This window comes from Pelophylax lessonae (genome assembly GCF_965119305.1).
Source record: "Pelophylax lessonae genome assembly, chromosome: 12".
Lineage (NCBI taxonomy): Eukaryota > Metazoa > Chordata > Amphibia > Anura > Ranidae > Pelophylax > Pelophylax lessonae.
Genome location: NC_138779.1, coordinates 197,704,078 through 197,730,423, shown reverse-complemented (window position 1 = coordinate 197,730,423; position 26,346 = coordinate 197,704,078). Strand labels below are relative to the sequence as shown.

At 42.6% G+C, this 26,346-nt stretch overlaps 1 protein-coding gene across 1 annotated transcript in view; it reads right to left on the bottom strand.

Moving 5' to 3' along the window:
- The window catches only part of LOC309568698 (urokinase plasminogen activator surface receptor-like), a gene marked incomplete at both ends in the record, with an annotated part of 64,262 nt that extends 38,194 nt beyond the window's left edge, over nucleotides 1–26,068 (bottom strand). Inside the window, one exon of the mRNA XM_082274441.1 lies at nucleotides 26,020–26,068. Coding sequence (XP_082130567.1) covers nucleotides 26,020–26,068 — 49 coding nt within the window. The remainder of the gene's footprint in view (nucleotides 1–26,019) is intronic.
- Between the last annotated feature and the right edge of the window lie 278 nt (nucleotides 26,069–26,346).

Below are 26,346 nucleotides of genomic sequence, written 5' to 3'. Positions count from 1 at the left end.
CAGACTAAATAATATACACTGATTTGGGTTATTTTCACCAAAGAAATGTAGCAAAATACATTTTGGCCTAAATTTATGAAGAACTATTATTTGTTTGTAAAAAAATTTTAACAGAAACTAAGAAAAACATTTTTTTTACAAAAATTAGTAGTATTTTTTCATTTATATCGTAAAAAAATAATCAGTGGTGATTAAATGCCACCAAAAGAAAGCTCTATTTGTGTGGAAGATATGATATAAATTTAATTTGGGAACAGCGTTGCATGACCACTCAATCGCCAGTTAAATTAGCCCAGTGCTGAATAGCAAAAAATGCCCTGATCATAAAGGGGGTAAAACCTTCGGAAGGTCAAATTTGGGGAGTTGTGCTAGAAGGGGGATTTAGGAAAAGGGGATTAGTGCTAGAAGGGGGGGGGGTTGTATCAGGAGGGGGGATTTGGAGGGGGGATATGTGCTCGCCCGGGGGGTTTTCTTTCTTTTGGAGGTGATTGTTCAAACAGGGGGGATTTACAATCTACTGACAGCTTACGCTGCCTTACAAAGCCCTAGAATTACATTTTAGGGCCTTTTCACGCCAGGTACAGCAAGAAGCTTGCTATGGGGGCAGCCGAGCCAAGCCACAGTTACAGAAAAATTTCCATGAGAAAGGATATCCATCACCCTTGGTCCAAAATGCCTTTTCCACCTTTCTGGTGGGTTCCCCTACCATAACAAGAATCCCAGCCTATCAGGATCATCACCCAGTTCAACAACCAACATACTGTAAGAAGATGGAATGCATTTTTCGAAAACATTGGGGAATACTCCGTGAAGATCCCAACCTCAAAAAATCCATTACAGATGCCTTTGAAGATCATATGTAGAAAAGCAAGAAATATCAAAAGCATGATAGCCCCCAGCAAAATCAAATCAAGTAAGAAAATCAACTGTTCACACCTGACATTCTCCAACATGAAAGGAATGTACCAATGCCGAAAATTGAAATCTCTGACTTGTAAGCATGTGAAGCATGGAGTCAAACAGTTCACCACAAAAGGAAAAACTTACAAAATAGACAATTTCTACACGTGTTCATCAGAATTTGTCATCTACTGCTTATCCTGTAGGATGAACCATCAGAACATTACGGAAAAGATTTGGAGAACACAGACGAGGAGTGGAGGAGGGAAAAGACCAGTACGCAGTACCCAGACACTTTAATGAATTCCATCAGCAATCTGCTGCAGCGCTTCGAGTTTGGGTCCTAGAATCCATATCTAAAGATCTTCCCTGAGCAGAACGCTTGAAATACCTCTGCAAAAGAGAAACCTACTGGATATATACCCTCGATAGTATGACACCTGGGGGCCTTAATGAAGATCTAGAAATCCATTTCATCCTCTAGGCCAGCCTTTCACAACCTTTTCAACATAGAGGAATCCTTGAAATAAATTTCTGGTCTCGGGGAACCCCTGCTAAAAATCTAACAACTCATGACACATTAGTGTGACAGTCAGTGGGAAGAATGCTCCTTACTTTTGTCTTCATTGGGAAGAATTACCCCCTTACAGATAGCTAAAAAGGAACAATGGTGTCATTGGAAACTTATCTGAGAGGCAGAAATTGTCCATTGCTCAAGGAACCCCTAGCAACCTCAGGTTACTTCCACGTAACCCTGGTTGAGAAACCCTGCTCTAGGCCATACTGGTGCTGTGTGCCTCGCCAGCGCACCTCACACACACATATAACTGCTCATGACCCTCGATGCTCCACTGCTCAACACCTGTCAGCTCCATGATATCTCTTTTACCCAATCTACTCCCACTCCCACCCCCCTCGCCCTACTTCTTATGCTCATCCATTCATCTTTTATCCGGTTCAACAGTATCCGCCCCTATACGCGTTACGTCACACACTCTGCGCGATTGACTTCCTCAGTAGGGGTGGCTACCCTTCCTCAGAGGGGTAGCCACCCCTACTGAGGAAGTCAATTGTGCAGAGCGTGTGATGTAACGCATATAGGGGGGCGGAGACTTTGAATAGGACGAGACTCGGCAGCCAGCTCAGGATGATACACTGAGAGATACGAGGATAGCCCGCACAGCTTTGTGTGCTTTTCTTGTGAGTGTACTATTTGCTTTTACTAAATAAATTGGTTTTAAAACTGATAGCACTAGATATCTTTCTCTTCTTTTTTACACTTTTATACGGAGATAACCATTCAAGAGGAAAATAGCCCGGCTGATTAAAAGGGTTCCAAGGAGAGATCCCGGATACGATGGTGTGATCTCCAATATCCCCACAGGAGAACAGCTGTTGAGACCTTGTGGTGAAACACAGGTCTAATTGTGAGGTGAGAGGCCATCTTTATGTGGTGGAGGGATCACGAGCACTTTCATACATAGTAGGTGAGGTTGAATAAAGACAATAGTCCATCCAGTTCAACCTGTGTAGGTGTGTGTGGCTGTACTCATCTCACATACCCCTGAATGTTCTGATCCTTGAGATGTAAGTCTAAGAGTCTTTTGAAAGCCACCATACTACCCGCAGAAACCACCTCTTGTGGTAGAGAATTCCACAATCTTGTAGCCCTAACAGTAAAGAACCCCCCACGTTGCCTGTGGTTAAAACGCTTCTCCTCTAATCGCATTGTATGCCCTCGAGTCCTCATGCAATCCCTTCGAATGAACAGCTTTTTTTCTAAGCTGGGATCCCCATTAAGATATTTATAAATTGCTATCATGTCCCCCCTCAGACGTCTCTTCTCCAGGGAGAATAAATCGAGCGATTGTAGACGCTCTTCATAGTCAAGGTCCTCCAATCCCCTAATTAGTTTAGTTGCCCTTCTCTGGACTCTCTCCAGCTCCAACACATCCCTCCTGAGGACTGGCGACCAGAACTGGACAGAATACTCCAGATGCGGTCGGACCAGAGTTTTATAAAGTGGAAGGATTATAGTCTTATCTCTGGAATACATCCCTTTCTTTATGCATGCTAATATTCTGCTGGCTTTGGCAGCTGCCGCTTGACATTGCATGCTGTTGCCTAATCTATCATCAACCAAGACTCCCAGATCCTTCTCCATTTTTGATACCCCCAAGGGTTCCCCTCCTAACGTGTATTGTGTTTTTATGTTTTTAGTCCCCAAGTGCAAAACCTTACACTTCTCCACGTTAAACCTCATTTGCCATGTCGTTGCCCACTCTGTAATTTTGTCCAGGTCATTCTGTAGGATATCTGCTTCATGCTGTGCAGTTATTGCCCTGGCCAATTTTGTGTCATCTGCAAAAACTGATAACGCACTACTGATCCCGTCCTCAATGCTGTTTATGAATAAATTGAACAAGGTTGGTCCCAGGACTGAGCCCTGGGGCACCCCGCTTACAACCTCAGACCAGTCTGAGTATGCGCTGTTTATTACCACCCTTTGGACACGCCCTTTAAGCCAATTCCGTATCCAAGAGCAAACTCTGCTGTCGATACCTGCAGACCTTATTTTATAAATTAAGCGCTTGTGGGGAACTGTATCAAACGCCTTAGCGAAATCCAAGTACACCACATCCACTGGTCTGCCCCTATCTAGCTCACAGCTTACCTCCTCGTAGAATGCTAAGAGATTGGTTTGACAAGAACGCCCATTTGTAAACCCATACTGATTACTGCTGATGATGTTGTTGTCTTTAGCAAATTCTACGATATAGTCCCTTATCATCCCCTCCAGAAGTTTACATACTATTGATGTCAGACTGACAGGCCTATAATTTCCCGGGATATGCCTCTGGCCCTTTTTGAATATCGGAATCACGTTAGCTTTCTTCCAATCCCCTGGTACATCTCCTGTCCTAATACTGTCAGCAAAGATCAGGAACAGTGGTCTGGATATAACCTTACTGAGTTCCTTGAGTACTCTCGGATGTACGCCATCCGGGCCTGGTGATTTGTTTGTGTTAAGTTTATCCAGCCTTTCCCTGATTTCACCCTCTGTTAGCCATAGTGGCAAATCCTGTGTATTACTACTAACCATACAGTCATGGTCAGTGTACCCCTCCGTTTCCTGTGTAAAGACTGACGAGAAAAAAGCATTCCGCACGGTTGCTTTTTCAGTGTCCTCTGTAACCATCCCCCCATCATCGCTAATTATGTGTGCAATATGCTCTGCCCTAGTTTTTTTGCTGTTGATATATTTAAAGAATTTCTTTGGGTTTTTTTTACTATTTTTACTATCCTCCGCTATTTGTCTCTCAAAGTTGATTTTAGCCATTTTGATTTCGTGTTTACTTTTCTTATTTGCCTCCTTGTATTGCTCGAAAGCCAATACAGTGCCCTCTGATTTATATTTCTTGAAGGCCAATTTTTTTCCCCTAATAAGTTTTTTAACGCTACGGTTTAGCCAGCCAGGTTTGGCTTTGTCTCTTCTAAATTTATTTCCCATAGGAATGCACTGCAAGATGCCTTTGCCTAATATGTTCCTAAAGCATTCCCATTTTTCCTTTCAAATATCTTCTTGAATAATTTGTGCACTTTTGGGACTTTGAAGAAATACTTATGAACTGACTGATGCACTTTATGGACTTATAGGCTTTTGCACTTTATAAGTGAATGGTTTACATTGTTCTCCTTATTTTGCACTATTTGATTAAATTATTGCACATTGCTAGCACTTTTTTACACTTGATGCACTTTATTTTTGGCCGAGTTTGCACTTGTATATGATCTATTTTGTATAAGTAGCGCTGTATCTTTGGATTGAACTAGAAATTGTGGATATGCAGTGATGAGCATAGGTTGATATAGCTGCTACTGATACTCACGTTATTCATATTTATTATATTTTTTGTATACTTGAAGTTATTTAATTGTGCAGATTTATATTCTCTTTTTTGATCTACTACATTGCTCCCCAGTTCGGTTTACACCAACGCCTATGGATCCCGCACGATGTACCTCATACAGATCATGAACTTCTTATGGACTGTAGTTTTTTTTTTTTAGCAAATTGCTCTATTTAATTTATTTGTACATTGTATATAGCAGTGATGGCAAACCATGGCACCCCAGATGTTTTGGAACTACATTTCCCATGATGCTCATGCACTCTGCAGTGTAGTTGACCATCATGGGCAATGTAGTTCCAAAACATCTGGGGTGCCAAGGTTCGCCATCACTGGTATATAGTGTCTCTCATCTGCAACCTCCCCCCTTAGCGCTCACCATCTCCTCCCATAATGGCACTCCAGATGTTTTGGAACTACATTTCCCATGATGCTCATGCATTCTGCAGTGTAGTTGAGCATCATGGCCAATGTAGTTCCAAAACATCTAGGGTGCCAAGGTTCGCCATCACTGGTATATAGTGTCTCTCATCTGCAACCTCCCCCCTTAGCGCTCACCATCTCCTTCCATAATCAACTGCTAGCATCCAGTCTAAAGAATGTTTTTACCTTTTACCTTTTTCCCTGTTTTACTGGCTTCAATAAGCACCAAAACACAGACTACATTCTGCAAGGGCCCAATGTGACAAAGGGCCACATGTTGCCCCTGAGCCACGGGTTGGGCATCCAGGCTATAACCCTTCTTAGAGACCCATATTTTGGGGGTTTAGAGAGAAAGGGAGTATTTTTGGTATTTGGGCTTGTCATGTTCAGTAATGAGTTGTATAGGGTTGCATAGCAGGTAAAATATCTCATTTATGGTTAAATAGGCAGCAAATACAGGTGACAAATCGGTGCTCCTTACTTCTTTTTGCACGTCAGTGCGTCATACTGTGGCTGGCACTCTATAATCAAGCTGAAATAATAAAGTTCTAAAACAGAGTTCTCAGAAGTGTAATTCAAAGATGACGTCTCTCCACCTAAAGCTAGGGCATTCCAGACATTTGTGTAACAGCATGACTTTACGTCAAGTGTGTTTTAAGGAGCGCTCCGCTACATGCTATTTTTAAAGAGACCTCTCTCTTTGTCCCTGCAGGTCAAAATGGCAGAATCCCTCTAAAGGGGATTCCCCCAACCCTTATTTACTTACTCTGCCATCAATCCCTCTCTGGACCTTCCTCCTCCTGAACCATCCCGAAAACCATCACAATACTCACTACTTTCAAGTATGGTCAGAAATGGTAGATATGCTACATTAGATGGTCAGAAAAAGTAGATATGCTACATTTGATGGTCAGAAATTGTAGCTATGCTACATTTTATTGTCAGAGACAGTAGATTGGCTACATTTGATGGTCAGAGACAGTAGATATGCTATGTTTGATGGTAAAAAATGGTAGATATGTTACATTTGATGGTCAGAGAAGGTAGATATGCTACATTTGATGGTCAGAGACAGTAGATATGCTACATTTGATGGTCAGAGACAGTAGATATGCTACATTTGATGGTCAGAGACAGTAGATATGCTACATTTGATGGTCAGAGAAGGTAGTTATGCTACATTTGATGGTCAGAGACAGTGGATAGGTTACATTTGATGGTCAGAGACAGTGGATAGGTTACATTTGATGGTCAGAGACTGTAGATATGCTACAGGAGATGGTCATAGGGCTGCATATTAGCTGAAGGAGATGGTCAGAGACTGCAGACATGCTTCAAGAGATGCTTTAACTGACAATTTTGATTAAAAAAAAAAAACAATATTTTTTTACTTTCTGCTATAAAACATACCCAATAAAAATAAATTTCAAAAAAATCAAATTTCTTCATCAATTTAGGCCAATATGTATTCTGCTTCGTATTTTGGTAAAAGGGTTCCAAGGAGAGATCCCGGATACGATGGTGTGATCTCCAATATCCCCACAGGAGAACAGCTGTTGAGACCTTGTGGTGAAACACAGGTCTAATTGTGAGGTGAGAGGCCATCTTTATGTGGTGGAGGGATCACGAGCACTTTCATACATAGTAGGTGAGGTTGAATAAAGACAATAGTCCATCCAGTTCAACCTGTGTAGGTGTGTGTGGCTGTACTCATCTCACATACCCCTGAATGTTCTGATCCTTGAGATGTAAGTCTAAGAGTCTTTTGAAAGCCACCATACTACCCGCAGAAACCACCTCTTGTGGTAGAGAATTCCACAATCTTGTAGCCCTAACAGTAAAGAACCCCCCACGTTGCCTGTGGTTAAAACGCTTCTCCTCTAATCGCATTGTATGCCCTCGAGTCCTCATGCAATCCCTTCGAATGAACAGCTTTTTTTCTAAGCTGGGATCCCCATTAAGATATTTATAAATTGCTATCATGTCCCCCCTCAGACGTCTCTTCTCCAGGGAGAATAAATCGAGCGATTGTAGACGCTCTTCATAGTCAAGGTCCTCCAATCCCCTAATTAGTTTAGTTGCCCTTCTCTGGACTCTCTCCAGCTCCAACACATCCCTCCTGAGGACTGGCGACCAGAACTGGACAGAATACTCCAGATGCGGTCGGACCAGAGTTTTATAAAGTGGAAGGATTATAGTCTTATCTCTGGAATACATCCCTTTCTTTATGCATGCTAATATTCTGCTGGCTTTGGCAGCTGCCGCTTGACATTGCATGCTGTTGCCTAATCTATCATCAACCAAGACTCCCAGATCCTTCTCCATTTTTGATACCCCCAAGGGTTCCCCTCCTAACGTGTATTGTGTTTTTATGTTTTTAGTCCCCAAGTGCAAAACCTTACACTTCTCCACGTTAAACCTCATTTGCCATGTCGTTGCCCACTCTGTAATTTTGTCCAGGTCATTCTGTAGGATATCTGCTTCATGCTGTGCAGTTATTGCCCTGGCCAATTTTGTGTCATCTGCAAAAACTGATAACGCACTACTGATCCCGTCCTCAATGCTGTTTATGAATAAATTGAACAAGGTTGGTCCCAGGACTGAGCCCTGGGGCACCCCGCTTACAACCTCAGACCAGTCTGAGTATGCGCTGTTTATTACCACCCTTTGGACACGCCCTTTAAGCCAATTCCGTATCCAAGAGCAAACTCTGCTGTCGATACCTGCAGACCTTATTTTATAAATTAAGCGCTTGTGGGGAACTGTATCAAACGCCTTAGCGAAATCCAAGTACACCACATCCACTGGTCTGCCCCTATCTAGCTCACAGCTTACCTCCTCGTAGAATGCTAAGAGATTGGTTTGACAAGAACGCCCATTTGTAAACCCGTACTGATTACTGCTGATGATGTTGTTGTCTTTAGCAAATTCTACGATATAGTCCCTTATCATCCCCTCCAGAAGTTTACATACTATTGATGTCAGACTGACAGGCCTATAATTTCCCGGGATATGCCTCTGGCCCTTTTTGAATATCGGAATCACGTTAGCTTTCTTCCAATCCCCTGGTACATCTCCTGTCCTAATACTGTCAGCAAAGATCAGGAACAGTGGTCTGGATATAACCTTACTGAGTTCCTTGAGTACTCTCGGATGTACGCCATCCGGGCCTGGTGATTTGTTTGTGTTAAGTTTATCCAGCCTTTCCCTGATTTCACCCTCTGTTAGCCATAGTGGCAAATCCTGTGTATTACTACTAACCATACAGTCATGGTCAGTGTACCCCTCCGTTTCCTGTGTAAAGACTGACGAGAAAAAAGCATTCCGCACGGTTGCTTTTTCAGTGTCCTCTGTAACCATCCCCCCATCATCGCTAATTATGTGTGCAATATGCTCTGCCCTAGTTTTTTTGCTGTTGATATATTTAAAGAATTTCTTTGGGTTTTTTTTACTATCCTCCGCTATTTGTCTCTCAAAGTTGATTTTAGCCATTTTGATTTCGTGTTTACTTTTCTTATTTGCCTCCTTGTATTGCTCGAAAGCCAATACAGTGCCCTCTGATTTATATTTCTTGAAGGCCAATTTTTTTCCCCTAATAAGTTTTTTAACGCTACGGTTTAGCCAGCCAGGTTTGGCTTTGTCTCTTCTAAATTTATTTCCCATAGGAATGCACTGCAAGATGCCTTTGCCTAATATGTTCCTAAAGCATTCCCATTTTTCCTTTCAAATATCTTCTTGAATAATTTGTGCACTTTTGGGACTTTGAAGAAATACTTATGAACTGACTGATGCACTTTATGGACTTATAGGCTTTTGCACTTTATAAGTGAATGGTTTACATTGTTCTCCTTATTTTGCACTATTTGATTAAATTATTGCACATTGCTAGCACTTTTTTACACTTGATGCACTTTATTTTTGGCCGAGTTTGCACTTGTATATGATCTATTTTGTATAAGTAGCGCTGTATCTTTGGATTGAACTAGAAATTGTGGATATGCAGTGATGAGCATAGGTTGATATAGCTGCTACTGATACTCACGTTATTCATATTTATTATATTTTTTGTATACTTGAAGTTATTTAATTGTGCAGATTTATATTCTCTTTTTTGATCTACTACATTGCTCCCCAGTTCGGTTTACACCAACGCCTATGGATCCCGCACGATGTACCTCATACAGATCATGAACTTCTTATGGACTGTAGTTTTTTTTTTTTAGCAAATTGCTCTATTTAATTTATTTGTACATTGTATATAGCAGTGATGGCAAACCATGGCACCCCAGATGTTTTGGAACTACATTTCCCATGATGCTCATGCACTCTGCAGTGTAGTTGACCATCATGGGCAATGTAGTTCCAAAACATCTGGGGTGCCAAGGTTCGCCATCACTGGTATATAGTGTCTCTCATCTGCAACCTCCCCCCTTAGCGCTCACCATCTCCTCCCATAATGGCACTCCAGATGTTTTGGAACTACATTTCCCATGATGCTCATGCATTCTGCAGTGTAGTTGAGCATCATGGCCAATGTAGTTCCAAAACATCTAGGGTGCCAAGGTTCGCCATCACTGGTATATAGTGTCTCTCATCTGCAACCTCCCCCCTTAGCGCTCACCATCTCCTTCCATAATCAACTGCTAGCATCCAGTCTAAAGAATGTTTTTACCTTTTACCTTTTTCCCTGTTTTACTGGCTTCAATAAGCACCAAAACACAGACTACATTCTGCAAGGGCCCAATGTGACAAAGGGCCACATGTTGCCCCTGAGCCACGGGTTGGGCATCCAGGCTATAACCCTTCTTAGAGACCCATATTTTGGGGGTTTAGAGAGAAAGGGAGTATTTTTGGTATTTGGGCTTGTCATGTTCAGTAATGAGTTGTATAGGGTTGCATAGCAGGTAAAATATCTCATTTATGGTTAAATAGGCAGCAAATACAGGTGACAAATCGGTGCTCCTTACTTCTTTTTGCACGTCAGTGCGTCATACTGTGGCTGGCACTCTATAATCAAGCTGAAATAATAAAGTTCTAAAACAGAGTTCTCAGAAGTGTAATTCAAAGATGACGTCTCTCCACCTAAAGCTAGGGCATTCCAGACATTTGTGTAACAGCATGACTTTACGTCAAGTGTGTTTTAAGGAGCGCTCCGCTACATGCTATTTTTAAAGAGACCTCTCTCTTTGTCCCTGCAGGTCAAAATGGCAGAATCCCTCTAAAGGGGATTCCCCCAACCCTTATTTACTTACTCTGCCATCAATCCCTCTCTGGACCTTCCTCCTCCTGAACCATCCCGAAAACCATCACAATACTCACTACTTTCAAGTATGGTCAGAAATGGTAGATATGCTACATTAGATGGTCAGAAAAAGTAGATATGCTACATTTGATGGTCAGAAATTGTAGCTATGCTACATTTTATTGTCAGAGACAGTAGATTGGCTACATTTGATGGTCAGAGACAGTAGATATGCTATGTTTGATGGTAAAAAATGGTAGATATGTTACATTTGATGGTCAGAGAAGGTAGATATGCTACATTTGATGGTCAGAGACAGTAGATATGCTACATTTGATGGTCAGAGACAGTAGATATGCTACATTTGATGGTCAGAGACAGTAGATATGCTACATTTGATGGTCAGAGAAGGTAGTTATGCTACATTTGATGGTCAGAGACAGTGGATAGGTTACATTTGATGGTCAGAGACAGTGGATAGGTTACATTTGATGGTCAGAGACTGTAGATATGCTACAGGAGATGGTCATAGGGCTGCATATTAGCTGAAGGAGATGGTCAGAGACTGCAGACATGCTTCAAGAGATGCTTTAACTGACAATTTTGATTAAAAAAAAAAAACAATATTTTTTTACTTTCTGCTATAAAACATACCCAATAAAAATAAATTTCAAAAAAATCAAATTTCTTCATCAATTTAGGCCAATATGTATTCTGCTTCGTATTTTGGTAAAAGGGTTCCAAGGAGAGATCCCGGATACGATGGTGTGATCTCCAATATCCCCACAGGAGAACAGCTGTTGAGACCTTGTGGTGAAACACAGGTCTAATTGTGAGGTGAGAGGCCATCTTTATGTGGTGGAGGGATCACGAGCACTTTCATACATAGTAGGTGAGGTTGAATAAAGACAATAGTCCATCCAGTTCAACCTGTGTAGGTGTGTGTGGCTGTACTCATCTCACATACCCCTGAATGTTCTGATCCTTGAGATGTAAGTCTAAGAGTCTTTTGAAAGCCACCATACTACCCGCAGAAACCACCTCTTGTGGTAGAGAATTCCACAATCTTGTAGCCCTAACAGTAAAGAACCCCCCACGTTGCCTGTGGTTAAAACGCTTCTCCTCTAATCGCATTGTATGCCCTCGAGTCCTCATGCAATCCCTTCGAATGAACAGCTTTTTTTCTAAGCTGGGATCCCCATTAAGATATTTATAAATTGCTATCATGTCCCCCCTCAGACGTCTCTTCTCCAGGGAGAATAAATAGAGCGATTGTAGACGCTCTTCATAGTCAAGGTCCTCCAATCCCCTAATTAGTTTAGTTGCCCTTCTCTGGACTCTCTCCAGCTCCAACACATCCCTCCTGAGGACTGGCGACCAGAACTGGACAGAATACTCCAGATGCGGTCGGACCAGAGTTTTATAAAGTGGAAGGATTATAGTCTTATCTCTGGAATACATCCCTTTCTTTATGCATGCTAATATTCTGCTGGCTTTGGCAGCTGCCGCTTGACATTGCATGCTGTTGCCTAATCTATCATCAACCAAGACTCCCAGATCCTTCTCCATTTTTGATACCCCCAAGGGTTCCCCTCCTAACGTGTATTGTGTTTTTATGTTTTTAGTCCCCAAGTGCAAAACCTTACACTTCTCCACGTTAAACCTCATTTGCCATGTCGTTGCCCACTCTGTAATTTTGTCCAGGTCATTCTGTAGGATATCTGCTTCATGCTGTGCAGTTATTGCCCTGGCCAATTTTGTGTCATCTGCAAAAACTGATAACGCACTACTGATCCCGTCCTCAATGCTGTTTATGAATAAATTGAACAAGGTTGGTCCCAGGACTGAGCCCTGGGGCACCCCGCTTACAACCTCAGACCAGTCTGAGTATGCGCTGTTTATTACCACCCTTTGGACACGCCCTTTAAGCCAATTCCGTATCCAAGAGCAAACTCTGCTGTCGATACCTGCAGACCTTATTTTATAAATTAAGCGCTTGTGGGGAACTGTATCAAACGCCTTAGCGAAATCCAAGTACACCACATCCACTGGTCTGCCCCTATCTAGCTCACAGCTTACCTCCTCGTAGAATGCTAAGAGATTGGTTTGACAAGAACGCCCATTTGTAAACCCATACTGATTACTGCTGATGATGTTGTTGTCTTTAGCAAATTCTACGATATAGTCCCTTATCATCCCCTCCAGAAGTTTACATACTATTGATGTCAGACTGACAGGCCTATAATTTCCCGGGATATGCCTCTGGCCCTTTTTGAATATCGGAATCACGTTAGCTTTCTTCCAATCCCCTGGTACATCTCCTGTCCTAATACTGTCAGCAAAGATCAGGAACAGTGGTCTGGATATAACCTTACTGAGTTCCTTGAGTACTCTCGGATGTACGCCATCCGGGCCTGGTGATTTGTTTGTGTTAAGTTTATCCAGCCTTTCCCTGATTTCACCCTCTGTTAGCCATAGTGGCAAATCCTGTGTATTACTACTAACCATACAGTCATGGTCAGTGTACCCCTCCGTTTCCTGTGTAAAGACTGACGAGAAAAAAGCATTCCGCACGGTTGCTTTTTCAGTGTCCTCTGTAACCATCCCCCCATCATCGCTAATTATGTGTGCAATATGCTCTGCCCTAGTTTTTTTGCTGTTGATATATTTAAAGAATTTCTTTGGGTTTTTTTTACTATTTTTACTATCCTCCGCTATTTGTCTCTCAAAGTTGATTTTAGCCATTTTGATTTCGTGTTTACTTTTCTTATTTGCCTCCTTGTATTGCTCGAAAGCCAATACAGTGCCCTCTGATTTATATTTCTTGAAGGCCAATTTTTTTCCCCTAATAAGTTTTTTAACGCTACGGTTTAGCCAGCCAGGTTTGGCTTTGTCTCTTCTAAATTTATTTCCCATAGGAATGCACTGCAAGATGCCTTTGCCTAATATGTTCCTAAAGCATTCCCATTTTTCCTTTCAAATATCTTCTTGAATAATTTGTGCACTTTTGGGACTTTGAAGAAATACTTATGAACTGACTGATGCACTTTATGGACTTATAGGCTTTTGCACTTTATAAGTGAATGGTTTACATTGTTCTCCTTATTTTGCACTATTTGATTAAATTATTGCACATTGCTAGCACTTTTTTACACTTGATGCACTTTATTTTTGGCCGAGTTTGCACTTGTATATGATCTATTTTGTATAAGTAGCGCTGTATCTTTGGATTGAACTAGAAATTGTGGATATGCAGTGATGAGCATAGGTTGATATAGCTGCTACTGATACTCACGTTATTCATATTTATTATATTTTTTGTATACTTGAAGTTATTTAATTGTGCAGATTTATATTCTCTTTTTTGATCTATTACATTGCTCCCCAGTTCGGTTTACACCAACGCCTATGGATCCCGCACGATGTACCTCATACAGATCATGAACTTCTTATGGACTGTAGTTTTTTTTTTTTAGCAAATTGCTCTATTTAATTTATTTGTACATTGTATATAGCAGTGATGGCAAACCATGGCACCCCAGATGTTTTGGAACTACATTTCCCATGATGCTCATGCACTCTGCAGTGTAGTTGACCATCATGGGCAATGTAGTTCCAAAACATCTGGGGTGCCAAGGTTCGCCATCACTGGTATATAGTGTCTCTCATCTGCAACCTCCCCCCTTAGCGCTCACCATCTCCTCCCATAATGGCACTCCAGATGTTTTGGAACTACATTTCCCATGATGCTCATGCATTCTGCAGTGTAGTTGAGCATCATGGCCAATGTAGTTCCAAAACATCTAGGGTGCCAAGGTTCGCCATCACTGGTATATAGTGTCTCTCATCTGCAACCTCCCCCCTTAGCGCTCACCATCTCCTTCCATAATCAACTGCTAGCATCCAGTCTAAAGAATGTTTTTACCTTTTACCTTTTTCCCTGTTTTACTGGCTTCAATAAGCACCAAAACACAGACTACATTCTGCAAGGGCCCAATGTGACAAAGGGCCACATGTTGCCCCTGAGCCACGGGTTGGGCATCCAGGCTATAACCCTTCTTAGAGACCCATATTTTGGGGGTTTAGAGAGAAAGGGAGTATTTTTGGTATTTGGGCTTGTCATGTTCAGTAATGAGTTGTATAGGGTTGCATAGCAGGTAAAATATCTCATTTATGGTTAAATAGGCAGCAAATACAGGTGACAAATCGGTGCTCCTTACTTCTTTTTGCACGTCAGTGCGTCATACTGTGGCTGGCACTCTATAATCAAGCTGAAATAATAAAGTTCTAAAACAGAGTTCTCAGAAGTGTAATTCAAAGATGACGTCTCTCCACCTAAAGCTAGGGCATTCCAGACATTTGTGTAACAGCATGACTTTACGTCAAGTGTGTTTTAAGGAGCGCTCCGCTACATGCTATTTTTAAAGAGACCTCTCTCTTTGTCCCTGCAGGTCAAAATGGCAGAATCCCTCTAAAGGGGATTCCCCCAACCCTTATTTACTTACTCTGCCATCAATCCCTCTCTGGACCTTCCTCCTCCTGAACCATCCCGAAAACCATCACAATACTCACTACTTTCAAGTATGGTCAGAAATGGTAGATATGCTACATTAGATGGTCAGAAAAAGTAGATATGCTACATTTGATGGTCAGAAATTGTAGCTATGCTACATTTTATTGTCAGAGACAGTAGATTGGCTACATTTGATGGTCAGAGACAGTAGATATGCTATGTTTGATGGTAAAAAATGGTAGATATGTTACATTTGATGGTCAGAGAAGGTAGATATGCTACATTTGATGGTCAGAGACAGTAGATATGCTACATTTGATGGTCAGAGACAGTAGATATGCTACATTTGATGGTCAGAGACAGTAGATATGCTACATTTGATGGTCAGAGAAGGTAGTTATGCTACATTTGATGGTCAGAGACAGTGGATAGGTTACATTTGATGGTCAGAGACAGTGGATAGGTTACATTTGATGGTCAGAGACTGTAGATATGCTACAGGAGATGGTCATAGGGCTGCATATTAGCTGAAGGAGATGGTCGGAGACTGCAGACATGCTTCAAGAGATGCTTTAACTGACAATTTTGATTAAAAAAAAAAAACAATATTTTTTTACTTTCTGCTATAAAACATACCCAATAAAAATAAATTTCAAAAAAATCAAATTTCTTCATCAATTTAGGCCAATATGTATTCTGCTTCGTATTTTGGTAAAAGGGTTCCAAGGAGAGATCCCGGATACGATGGTGTGATCTCCAATATCCCCACAGGAGAACAGCTGTTGAGACCTTGTGGTGAAACACAGGTCTAATTGTGAGGTGAGAGGCCATCTTTATGTGGTGGAGGGATCACGAGCACTTTCATACATAGTAGGTGAGGTTGAATAAAGACAATAGTCCTTCCAGTTCAACCTGTGTAGGTGTGTGTGGCTGTACTCATCTCACATACCCCTGAATGTTCTGATCCTTGAGATGTAAGTCTAAGAGTCTTTTGAAAGCCACCATACTACCCGCAGAAACCACCTCTTGTGGTAGAGAATTCCACAATCTTGTAGCCCTAACAGTAAAGAACCCCCCACGTTGCCTGTGGTTAAAACGCTTCTCCTCTAATCGCATTGTATGCCCTCGAGTCCTCATGCAATCCCTTCGAATGAACAGCTTTTTTTCTAAGCTGGGATCCCCATTAAGATATTTATAAATTGCTATCATGTCCCCCCTCAGACGTCTCTTCTCCAGGGAGAATAAATCGAGCGATTGTAGACGCTCTTCATAGTCAAGGTCCTCCAATCCCCTAATTAGTTTAGTTGCCCTTCTCTGGACTCTCTCCAGCTCCAACACATCCCTCCTGAGGACTGGCGACCAGAACTGGACAGAATACTCCAGATGCGGTCGGACCAGAGTTTTATAAAGTGGAAGGATTATAGTCTTATCTCTGGAATACATCCCTTTCTTTATGCATGCTAATATTCTGCTGGCTTTGGCAGCTGCCGCTTGACATTGCATGCTGTTGCCTAATCTATCATCAACCAAGACTCCCAGATCCTTCTCCATTTTTGATACCCCCAAGGGTTCCCCTCCTAACGTGTATTGTGTTTTTATGTTTTTAGTCCCCAAGTGCAAAACCTTACACTTCTCCACGTTAAACCTCATTTGCCATGTCGTTGCCCACTCTGTAATTTTGTCCAGGTCATTCTGTAGGATATCTGCTTCATGCTGTGCAGTTATTGCCCTGGCCAATTTTGTGTCATCTGCAAAAACTGATAACGCACTACTGATCCCGTCCTCAATGCTGTTTATGAATAAATTGAACAAGGTTGGTCCCAGGACTGAGCCCTGGGGCACCCCGCTTACAACCTCAGACCAGTCTGAGTATGCGCTGTTTATTACCACCCTTTGGACACGCCCTTTAAGCCAATTCCGTATCCAAGAGCAAACTCTGCTGTCGATACCTGCAGACCTTATTTTATAAATTAAGCGCTTGTGGGGAACTGTATCAAACGCCTTAGCGAAATCCAAGTACACCACATCCACTGGTCTGCCCCTATCTAGCTCACAGCTTACCTCCTCGTAGAATGCTAAGAGATTGGTTTGACAAGAACGCCCATTTGTAAACCCGTACTGATTACTGCTGATGATGTTGTTGTCTTTAGCAAATTCTACGATATAGTCCCTTATCATCCCCTCCAGAAGTTTACATACTATTGATGTCAGACTGACAGGCCTATAATTTCCCGGGATATGCCTCTGGCCCTTTTTGAATATCGGAATCACGTTAGCTTTCTTCCAATCCCCTGGTACATCTCCTGTCCTAATACTGTCAGCAAAGATCAGGAACAGTGGTCTGGATATAACCTTACTGAGTTCCTTGAGTACTCTCGGATGTACGCCATCCGGGCCTGGTGATTTGTTTGTGTTAAGTTTATCCAGCCTTTCCCTGATTTCACCCTCTGTTAGCCATAGTGGCAAATCCTGTGTATTACTACTAACCATACAGTCATGGTCAGTGTACCCCTCCGTTTCCTGTGTAAAGACTGACGAGAAAAAAGCATTCCGCACGGTTGCTTTTTCAGTGTCCTCTGTAACCATCCCCCCATCATCGCTAATTATGTGTGCAATATGCTCTGCCCTAGTTTTTTTGCTGTTGATATATTTAAAGAATTTCTTTGGGTTTTTTTTACTATCCTCCGCTATTTGTCTCTCAAAGTTGATTTTAGCCATTTTGATTTCGTGTTTACTTTTCTTATTTGCCTCCTTGTATTGCTCGAAAGCCAATACAGTGCCCTCTGATTTATATTTCTTGAAGGCCAATTTTTTTCCCCTAATAAGTTTTTTAACGCTACGGTTTAGCCAGCCAGGTTTGGCTTTGTCTCTTCTAAATTTATTTCCCATAGGAATGCACTGCAAGATGCCTTTGCCTAATATGTTCCTAAAGCATTCCCATTTTTCCTTTCAAATATCTTCTTGAATAATTTGTGCACTTTTGGGACTTTGAAGAAATACTTATGAACTGACTGATGCACTTTATGGACTTATAGGCTTTTGCACTTTATAAGTGAATGGTTTACATTGTTCTCCTTATTTTGCACTATTTGATTAAATTATTGCACATTGCTAGCACTTTTTTACACTTGATGCACTTTATTTTTGGCCGAGTTTGCACTTGTATATGATCTATTTTGTATAAGTAGCGCTGTATCTTTGGATTGAACTAGAAATTGTGGATATGCAGTGATGAGCATAGGTTGATATAGCTGCTACTGATACTCACGTTATTCATATTTATTATATTTTTTGTATACTTGAAGTTATTTAATTGTGCAGATTTATATTCTCTTTTTTGATCTACTACATTGCTCCCCAGTTCGGTTTACACCAACGCCTATGGATCCCGCACGATGTACCTCATACAGATCATGAACTTCTTATGGACTGTAGTTTTTTTTTTTTAGCAAATTGCTCTATTTAATTTATTTGTACATTGTATATAGCAGTGATGGCAAACCATGGCACCCCAGATGTTTTGGAACTACATTTCCCATGATGCTCATGCACTCTGCAGTGTAGTTGACCATCATGGGCAATGTAGTTCCAAAACATCTGGGGTGCCAAGGTTCGCCATCACTGGTATATAGTGTCTCTCATCTGCAACCTCCCCCCTTAGCGCTCACCATCTCCTCCCATAATGGCACTCCAGATGTTTTGGAACTACATTTCCCATGATGCTCATGCATTCTGCAGTGTAGTTGAGCATCATGGCCAATGTAGTTCCAAAACATCTAGGGTGCCAAGGTTCGCCATCACTGGTATATAGTGTCTCTCATCTGCAACCTCCCCCCTTAGCGCTCACCATCTCCTTCCATAATCAACTGCTAGCATCCAGTCTAAAGAATGTTTTTACCTTTTACCTTTTTCCCTGTTTTACTGGCTTCAATAAGCACCAAAACACAGACTACATTCTGCAAGGGCCCAATGTGACAAAGGGCCACATGTTGCCCCTGAGCCACGGGTTGGGCATCCAGGCTATAACCCTTCTTAGAGACCCATATTTTGGGGGTTTAGAGAGAAAGGGAGTATTTTTGGTATTTGGGCTTGTCATGTTCAGTAATGAGTTGTATAGGGTTGCATAGCAGGTAAAATATCTCATTTATGGTTAAATAGGCAGCAAATACAGGTGACAAATCGGTGCTCCTTACTTCTTTTTGCACGTCAGTGCGTCATACTGTGGCTGGCACTCTATAATCAAGCTGAAATAATAAAGTTCTAAAACAGAGTTCTCAGAAGTGTAATTCAAAGATGACGTCTCTCCACCTAAAGCTAGGGCATTCCAGACATTTGTGTAACAGCATGACTTTACGTCAAGTGTGTTTTAAGGAGCGCTCCGCTACATGCTATTTTTAAAGAGACCTCTCTCTTTGTCCCTGCAGGTCAAAATGGCAGAATCCCTCTAAAGGGGATTCCCCCAACCCTTATTTACTTACTCTGCCATCAATCCCTCTCTGGACCTTCCTCCTCCTGAACCATCCCGAAAACCATCACAATACTCACTACTTTCAAGTATGGTCAGAAATGGTAGATATGCTACATTAGATGGTCAGAAAAAGTAGATATGCTACATTTGATGGTCAGAAATTGTAGCTATGCTACATTTTATTGTCAGAGACAGTAGATTGGCTACATTTGATGGTCAGAGACAGTAGATATGCTATGTTTGATGGTCAGAGACAGTAGATATGCTATGTTTGATGGTAAAAAATGGTAGATATGTTACATTTGATGGTCAGAGAAGGTAGATATGCTACATTTGATGGTCAGAGACAGTAGATATGCTACATTTGATGGTCAGAGACAGTAGATATGCTACATTTGATGGTCAGAGAAGGTAGTTATGCTACATTTGATGGTCAGAGACAGTGGATAGGTTACATTTGATGGTCAGAGACAGTGGATAGGTTACATTTGATGGTCAGAGACTGTAGATATGCTACAGGAGATGGTCATAGGGCTGCATATTAGCTGAAGGAGATGGTCAGAGACTGCAGACATGCTTCAAGAGATGCTTTAACTGACAATTTTGATTAAAAAAAAAAAACAATATTTTTTTACTTTCTGCTATAAAACATACCCAATAAAAATAAATTTCAAAAAAATCAAATTTCTTCATCAATTTAGGCCAATATGTATTCTGCTTCGTATTTTGGTAAACAAAATCCCAATAAGTGACAAACAACCATATTGGTTGAGGGACACTAAGCATTGCTCAGGGTTCATGCATACGGACATATTTGCAGCCAGCCAAATGGGTAGAGCATACAATACGCATGTATTTGTGGTGCCTGGGAGCCCCAGTCAAATAAGGACACAGACAGCAATAAAAAAAAAAACATACCGTATATACTTGAGTATATGCCGAGTTTTTCAGCATGTTTTTTGATGCTGAAAAAACCCCCTCGGCTTATACTCGAGTCACGGTCTCACTTAGCTGTTCTCCGATCAGTGCGCATGCGCCGCCACCGCTTGGGAAAGCCAGTACACGTTTGGCTATTCCCGGGCAGACGGCGCATGCGCAGTGACGTGTTGGTGCCGGGCGAGGCCATTTTTAAATGTAAGGCGGAAAGGTAAGTGAGACTCCTCCTCAGCACTGCAGGTAAAGGTGAGTGAGACTCCTGTACCATGCCTGCAGCACTGCATCTCGTGTACCATCAGTGCCATATATGTGCCATGCCTGTACCATCTGTGCCATATCTGTGCCATGCCTGTACCCTCTGTGCCATATCTGTGCCATGCCTGTACCATATCTGTGCCATGCCTGTACCATCTGTGCCATGCTTGTACCATCTGTGCCATGACTGTACCATTTCCTGTGCCATGCCTGAACCATCTCCTGTGCCATGCCTGTATCATCTCCTGTGCCATGCCTGTACCATCTCCTGTGCCATGCCTGTACCATCTCCTGTACCATATCCTGTACCATGCCTGTACCATCTCCTGTGCCATGCCTGTATCATCTCCTGTACCATGCCTGTACCATCTCCTGTACCATATCCTGTACCATGCCTGTACCATCTCCTGTACCATGCCTGCACCATCTCCTGTGCCATGCCTGTACCATCTCCTGTACCATGCCTGTACCATCTCTTGTACCATATCCTGTACCATGCCTGTACCATCTTCTGTGCCATGCCTGTACCATCTCCTATACCATCTCCTGTACTATGCCTGTACCATCTCCTGTACCATCTCCTGTACCATGCCTGTATCATCTCCTGTACCATGCCCACAGCCCTGCATCTCCTGTACCATGTCTGCAGCCCCTGCACCGTGCCCGCAGCCCCTGTTTTGGGTCTCGTGGTGGTCCAATTGGGTCAAGTAGCTGCTGCATTTCCCACCCTAGGCTTATGCTCGAGTCAATAAGTTTTCCCAGTTTTTTGTGGTAAAATTAGGGGCCTCGGCTTATATTCGGGTCGGCGTATACTCGAGTATATACGGTAACTGACAGAGGTTCTAAACCTTCCCACACAGTCCAAAAATGGCTAGAGTTACACTTTAAGGTAAATTAAATGCCATTGCACCTTGATGACACTGAATCTCAAGCAGGCCATACATTATACAATTTTCTTATTTATTTTCTCTTAGATTTGCCTTCAACTATGTAGTGCAAGGGCTTATCTGATTGCATACAAATTGAAAGTGTTTAAATATTATATGGTTTTGGTAAATTTAAAGTAAAACTGTACAAGAAAGATAATCTATGACCAGCCTTATCCTTGATATAACCCCTGACCCCAACGGACAACCTAGCATCTAAACTTAAAGGAGATGTTTTGACAGAAATTTGGAGGCTGCCATCATTGACCTCCTTGCTACAATGTAGAACTGCACGAATAATCGTTAAAAAATACCGATCTCAAGTCAACCCCCCCTCATGATCCTAATCCAGCATTTCCACGATTCATGCAACAGTGCAGAGCCGTTCTGTGCTCAGAGCAGTCAAAAAAAAAAAAGGCAGAAAAAGTTTATAACAACATTGCTCAGCGCTGAGATAAAAAGAAACATTGTATCATTTGGTCCTTTTAGATCAAAGGGATGAACTTTGTCTGTAAATCAGTTTAACTACTTCTGGACCACCCACCGCATATATACTGCAGCAGGGCGACCTGGCTGCGCAACAATCACGTACATGTATGTGATTTTGTACACGCAATCTGGGGCGCTCCCGCTGTCATTGGACACAGCGGGAGCCAAATTATCCGGCGATCGTCTGGAGGGAAGGCAGAACGGCAGTCCACTGTTCTGTCAGGTAGTAAAAGCGAGATCTTGTTTTTTTTTTAAATTGTCAGTTAAAGCAATGCAGTGCCGTATCACAAAAAAAATGGCCTGGTCATGAAGAGGGGGGGGGGGGGGGGTAAAACCTTCCAGAGCTGAAGTGGTTAACCAGTTAAAGACTAAGCTTTTTTCTGACACTTGTTGTTGCTTACAAGTTAAAATCTGTATGTGTATATATATATATATATATATACTATATATATATATATATATATATATATATATATATATAATTTAGTCTCTGCTAAAATATATATATAAAGCTTCCAGAGCTGAAGTGGTTAACCAGTTAAGGACTAAGCTTTTTTCTGACACTTGTTGCTTACAAGTTAAAATCTGTATTTTTTTCTAGAAGATTACTTTGAACCCAGTATTTATGTATGTATATATATATATAATTTAATCTCTGCTAATATATATACTGTATATATTTATATATATATATATATATTAGCAGAGACCCTAGAGAATAAAATGGCGATCGTTGCAATATTTTATATCACACGGTATTTGCGCAGCGGTCTTTCAAACGCAATTTTTTGGGGAAAAATACACTTAAATTATTTAAAAACAAAAAAACTAAACAGTAAAGTTATCCCAATTTTTTGGTATAATGTAAAAGATGATGTCATGCTGAGAATCATGAGAGAATTCTGATCTTTATTATAAGCAAAAAATTGTGATTCCCATTTTATCCAGAATCGTGTAGCTCTACTACAAGGTTGACTATGACTGCCACTGGCTCAGTTCTTTCTGAGTCCCTAACAACCAGACTAAACATACAACAAGTAAAGTCAAAGTGAAGCCAGACTTCGTGATCTCTACTTCTGTTTTCCGGGTCAGTGCCTCAGTAATGACTGAAGCCAATGGATCAGCATGACAGCCAGAAAACTATCAGAAGGCCAGCAGGTATTATACCTCCTGCTGCCGGTTCTGGTGCACTTTTCTTACAGGAAAATTCTCTTTAAAACGTTAATGTGATATTAATACATTAAAAAAAAAAGTTCTGCAACCCACCAATAGTGTTTAAGATTTTAGGGTGGATCTCCTCAGTGCTTAAAGGGTCAGACCACACAGAAATGATATTTTATTATTTATGGATGTTGGAGAGTTAATTCAACTAACAGCTTCCTCTCCCTCCTCTCCCAGGAACTGTGTAAGGCCCCTTTCACATGGAGCCTCTGTGAAGCGGGAACTGGATCCGTCCACTGATGACAGGTCTGTGTCTGCTCCGCTATGCAGAACGGGCACAGACACAGTCTGCTCTCCTCTATAGGGTGATAGGATGGAAATGGACCTCTGTGAAGTGGGAACTGCTTGCTCAGCGGGTGGATCTATCCACTGATGACAGGTCCGTGTCCGCTATGCAGAACGGGCACAGACACAGTCCGTTCCCCTCTATAGGGGTGATCGGATGGAAATGGACCTCTCTGAAGTAGGAACTGCTTCCTCAGCGGGTGGATCCATCCACTGATGAACAGTCCATGTCCGCTCTGCTATGCAGAACGGGCACAGACACAGTCCGCTCTCCTCTATAGGGTGATCGGATGGAAATAACCCTCTGTGAAGCAGGAACTGCTTGCTCAGGGGATAGATCCATCCACTGATGACAGGTCCGTGTCCGTTATGCAGAACGGGCACAGACACAGTCTGCTCTCCTCTATTGGGTGATAGGATGGAAATGGACCTCTGTGAAGCGGGAACTGCTTGCTCAGCGGGTGGATCTATCCACTGATGACAGGTCCGTGTCCGCTATGCAGAACGGGCACAGACACAGGCCGCTCTCCTCTATAGGGTGATCGGATGGAAATGGTTACAGAGGAAATGGACAGATCGGATGGCGGCAGGTGTCAACAGATATGTGTCCGCTGACATCTGCCGCTGCATAGAAGAGACTGGAGGGTCCGATAGAGGTCTACCTGAAAAACTGACAGGCAGACCTGATTGGATTGCCCGTGTGAAAGGGGCCTTACACAGTTCCTGGGAGATGAGGGATCTCTGTCAGATCACATCTCTGTGCTGAGTTACCAGGTCTACACGCCTGCTGTGCCCAATATTCCTGCATTGCATTCCAAGATCTGTACACCTGCTGTGCCCATTATGAGAGACTCCCACCATCTCAGCACTGACTTCCCAGATCTGCACACCTGTTGTGCCTATTATGAGGGTGCCTGACCATCCCATTGCAAGTTCCCGGGTCTGTACACCTGCTGTGCCCATTATGAGGTCCTATTACTATTCCTGCACTGAGTTCCAAGATCTGTATACCTGCTGTACCCAATATTAGAGGATCCCACCTTCTCGGCACTGACTTCCCAGGTCTGCACACCTGTTGTACCAATTATAATTATGAGGGGCTTCTACCATTCCTGCACTGAGATCCAAGATATGTACACCTCTTGTGCCCATTATGAGGGGCTCCTACCATCCATGAACCAAGTTCAGATATCTGTACACCTGCTGTGCCCATTATGAGGGTCTCTCCGCATCTCAGCATTGATTTCCCAGGTCAGCACACCTGTTGTGCCTATTATGAGGGTGTCTGACCATCCCATTGCGAGTTCCTGGGTCTGTAAACCTGCTGTGCCTATTATGAGGTGCTCTTACTATTCCTGCACTCAGTTCCAAGATCTGTATACCTGCTGTACCCAATATTCGAGGATCCCACCTTCTCGGCACTGACTTCCCAGGTCTGCACACCTGTCGTACCCATTACGAGGGGCTTTTACCATTCCTGCACTGAGTTCCAAGATCTGTACACCTGTTGTGCCCATTATGAGGGACTCCCACAATCCATGAACCGAGTTCAGATATCTGTACACCTGCTGTGCCCATAATGAGGGGCTTCCACCATCCCTGAACCAAGTTCAGAGATCTGTACACCTGCTGTGCCAATTATGGGGGGCTCTCAGCATCTCAGCGCTGAATTCCCAGGTCAGCACACCTGTTGTGCCTATTATAAGGGTTTCCCACAATCCCTGTGTTGAGTTTCCGGTTCTGTACACCTGCCGTGCCCATTATTATAATCTGCAGTTCCCCCCATTCCTGCACACTTGTTATCCTGATTATGAGGGGTTCCCACCATCCCTACTCTGAGTTCCTAGGTCTGCTTACCTGTTGTACTCAATATAAGATGTTCCTACTATCCCAGCATTGTTCCTAGGTCTGTACACCTGTTATGCCCCCGTATGAGAGGTTTCCACCATCCCTGTGCTGCTCCTAGGTCTGTACACCTATTGTGTCCATCATGAGGGGTTCCCACTATCCCCATGCTGAGTTCCTGAGTGTGCACACCTGCTGTACCCATTCTAAGGTGTTTCCCACCACCCATGTTCTTAAGTTCCCAGGTCTGTACACCTAATATGCCCATTATCAGAGGTTTCCACCATCCTTGCTGGGAAATGTAACAGGAGGAGCAAAGTGGAGCAGGAACACCCAAAACTTCCAGGTGGACAGGAATAGATTCAGAAAAGCTGGAAGGTCCAAGTCATGCAAAAATTCAGGGGCTCACTCAGCCCACCAGGCTCCATCTGTAACCAAAATGTCACTTTTGTGTGGATTGACCCTTTAAAAAGGGACCAAATATTTTTACATGCTTGTCTCCAAAATACAATAAATCCTCAACCAGACTTTAAAGGTAGTATAGACCTCAAACAGCCTCAGCCTCTGTATTGGACAAGCCAAGGCTGAGCGAGGTCACCCCTTACCTTGTGCGAAGTTGACCCAGAGCAGCAGAAGTCTCCATACAAGGGCCATCGTCACCTTAAGTCCAGTCTTGTCACTTAGGCTTTCTCCCCCCAGCCAACGTTGGACGGTCTGTAGGGGGGAGCCTCCTGTGTTGCTTAACTCCCAGCTGAATGACGAGCTCTACAGAATCGAGGACATAACTCAGAACTGGTTTGACGATGAAAGCGACACTCCTCACTTTTTTTTTTTTCAAGTGACCTGCCCCCTCCCCTTCCAAATATGCAGAGAAAATAGTCAGATGTACAGTTATACTTATGGGTGAGACACCTCCCCGAAGATGAATAAGA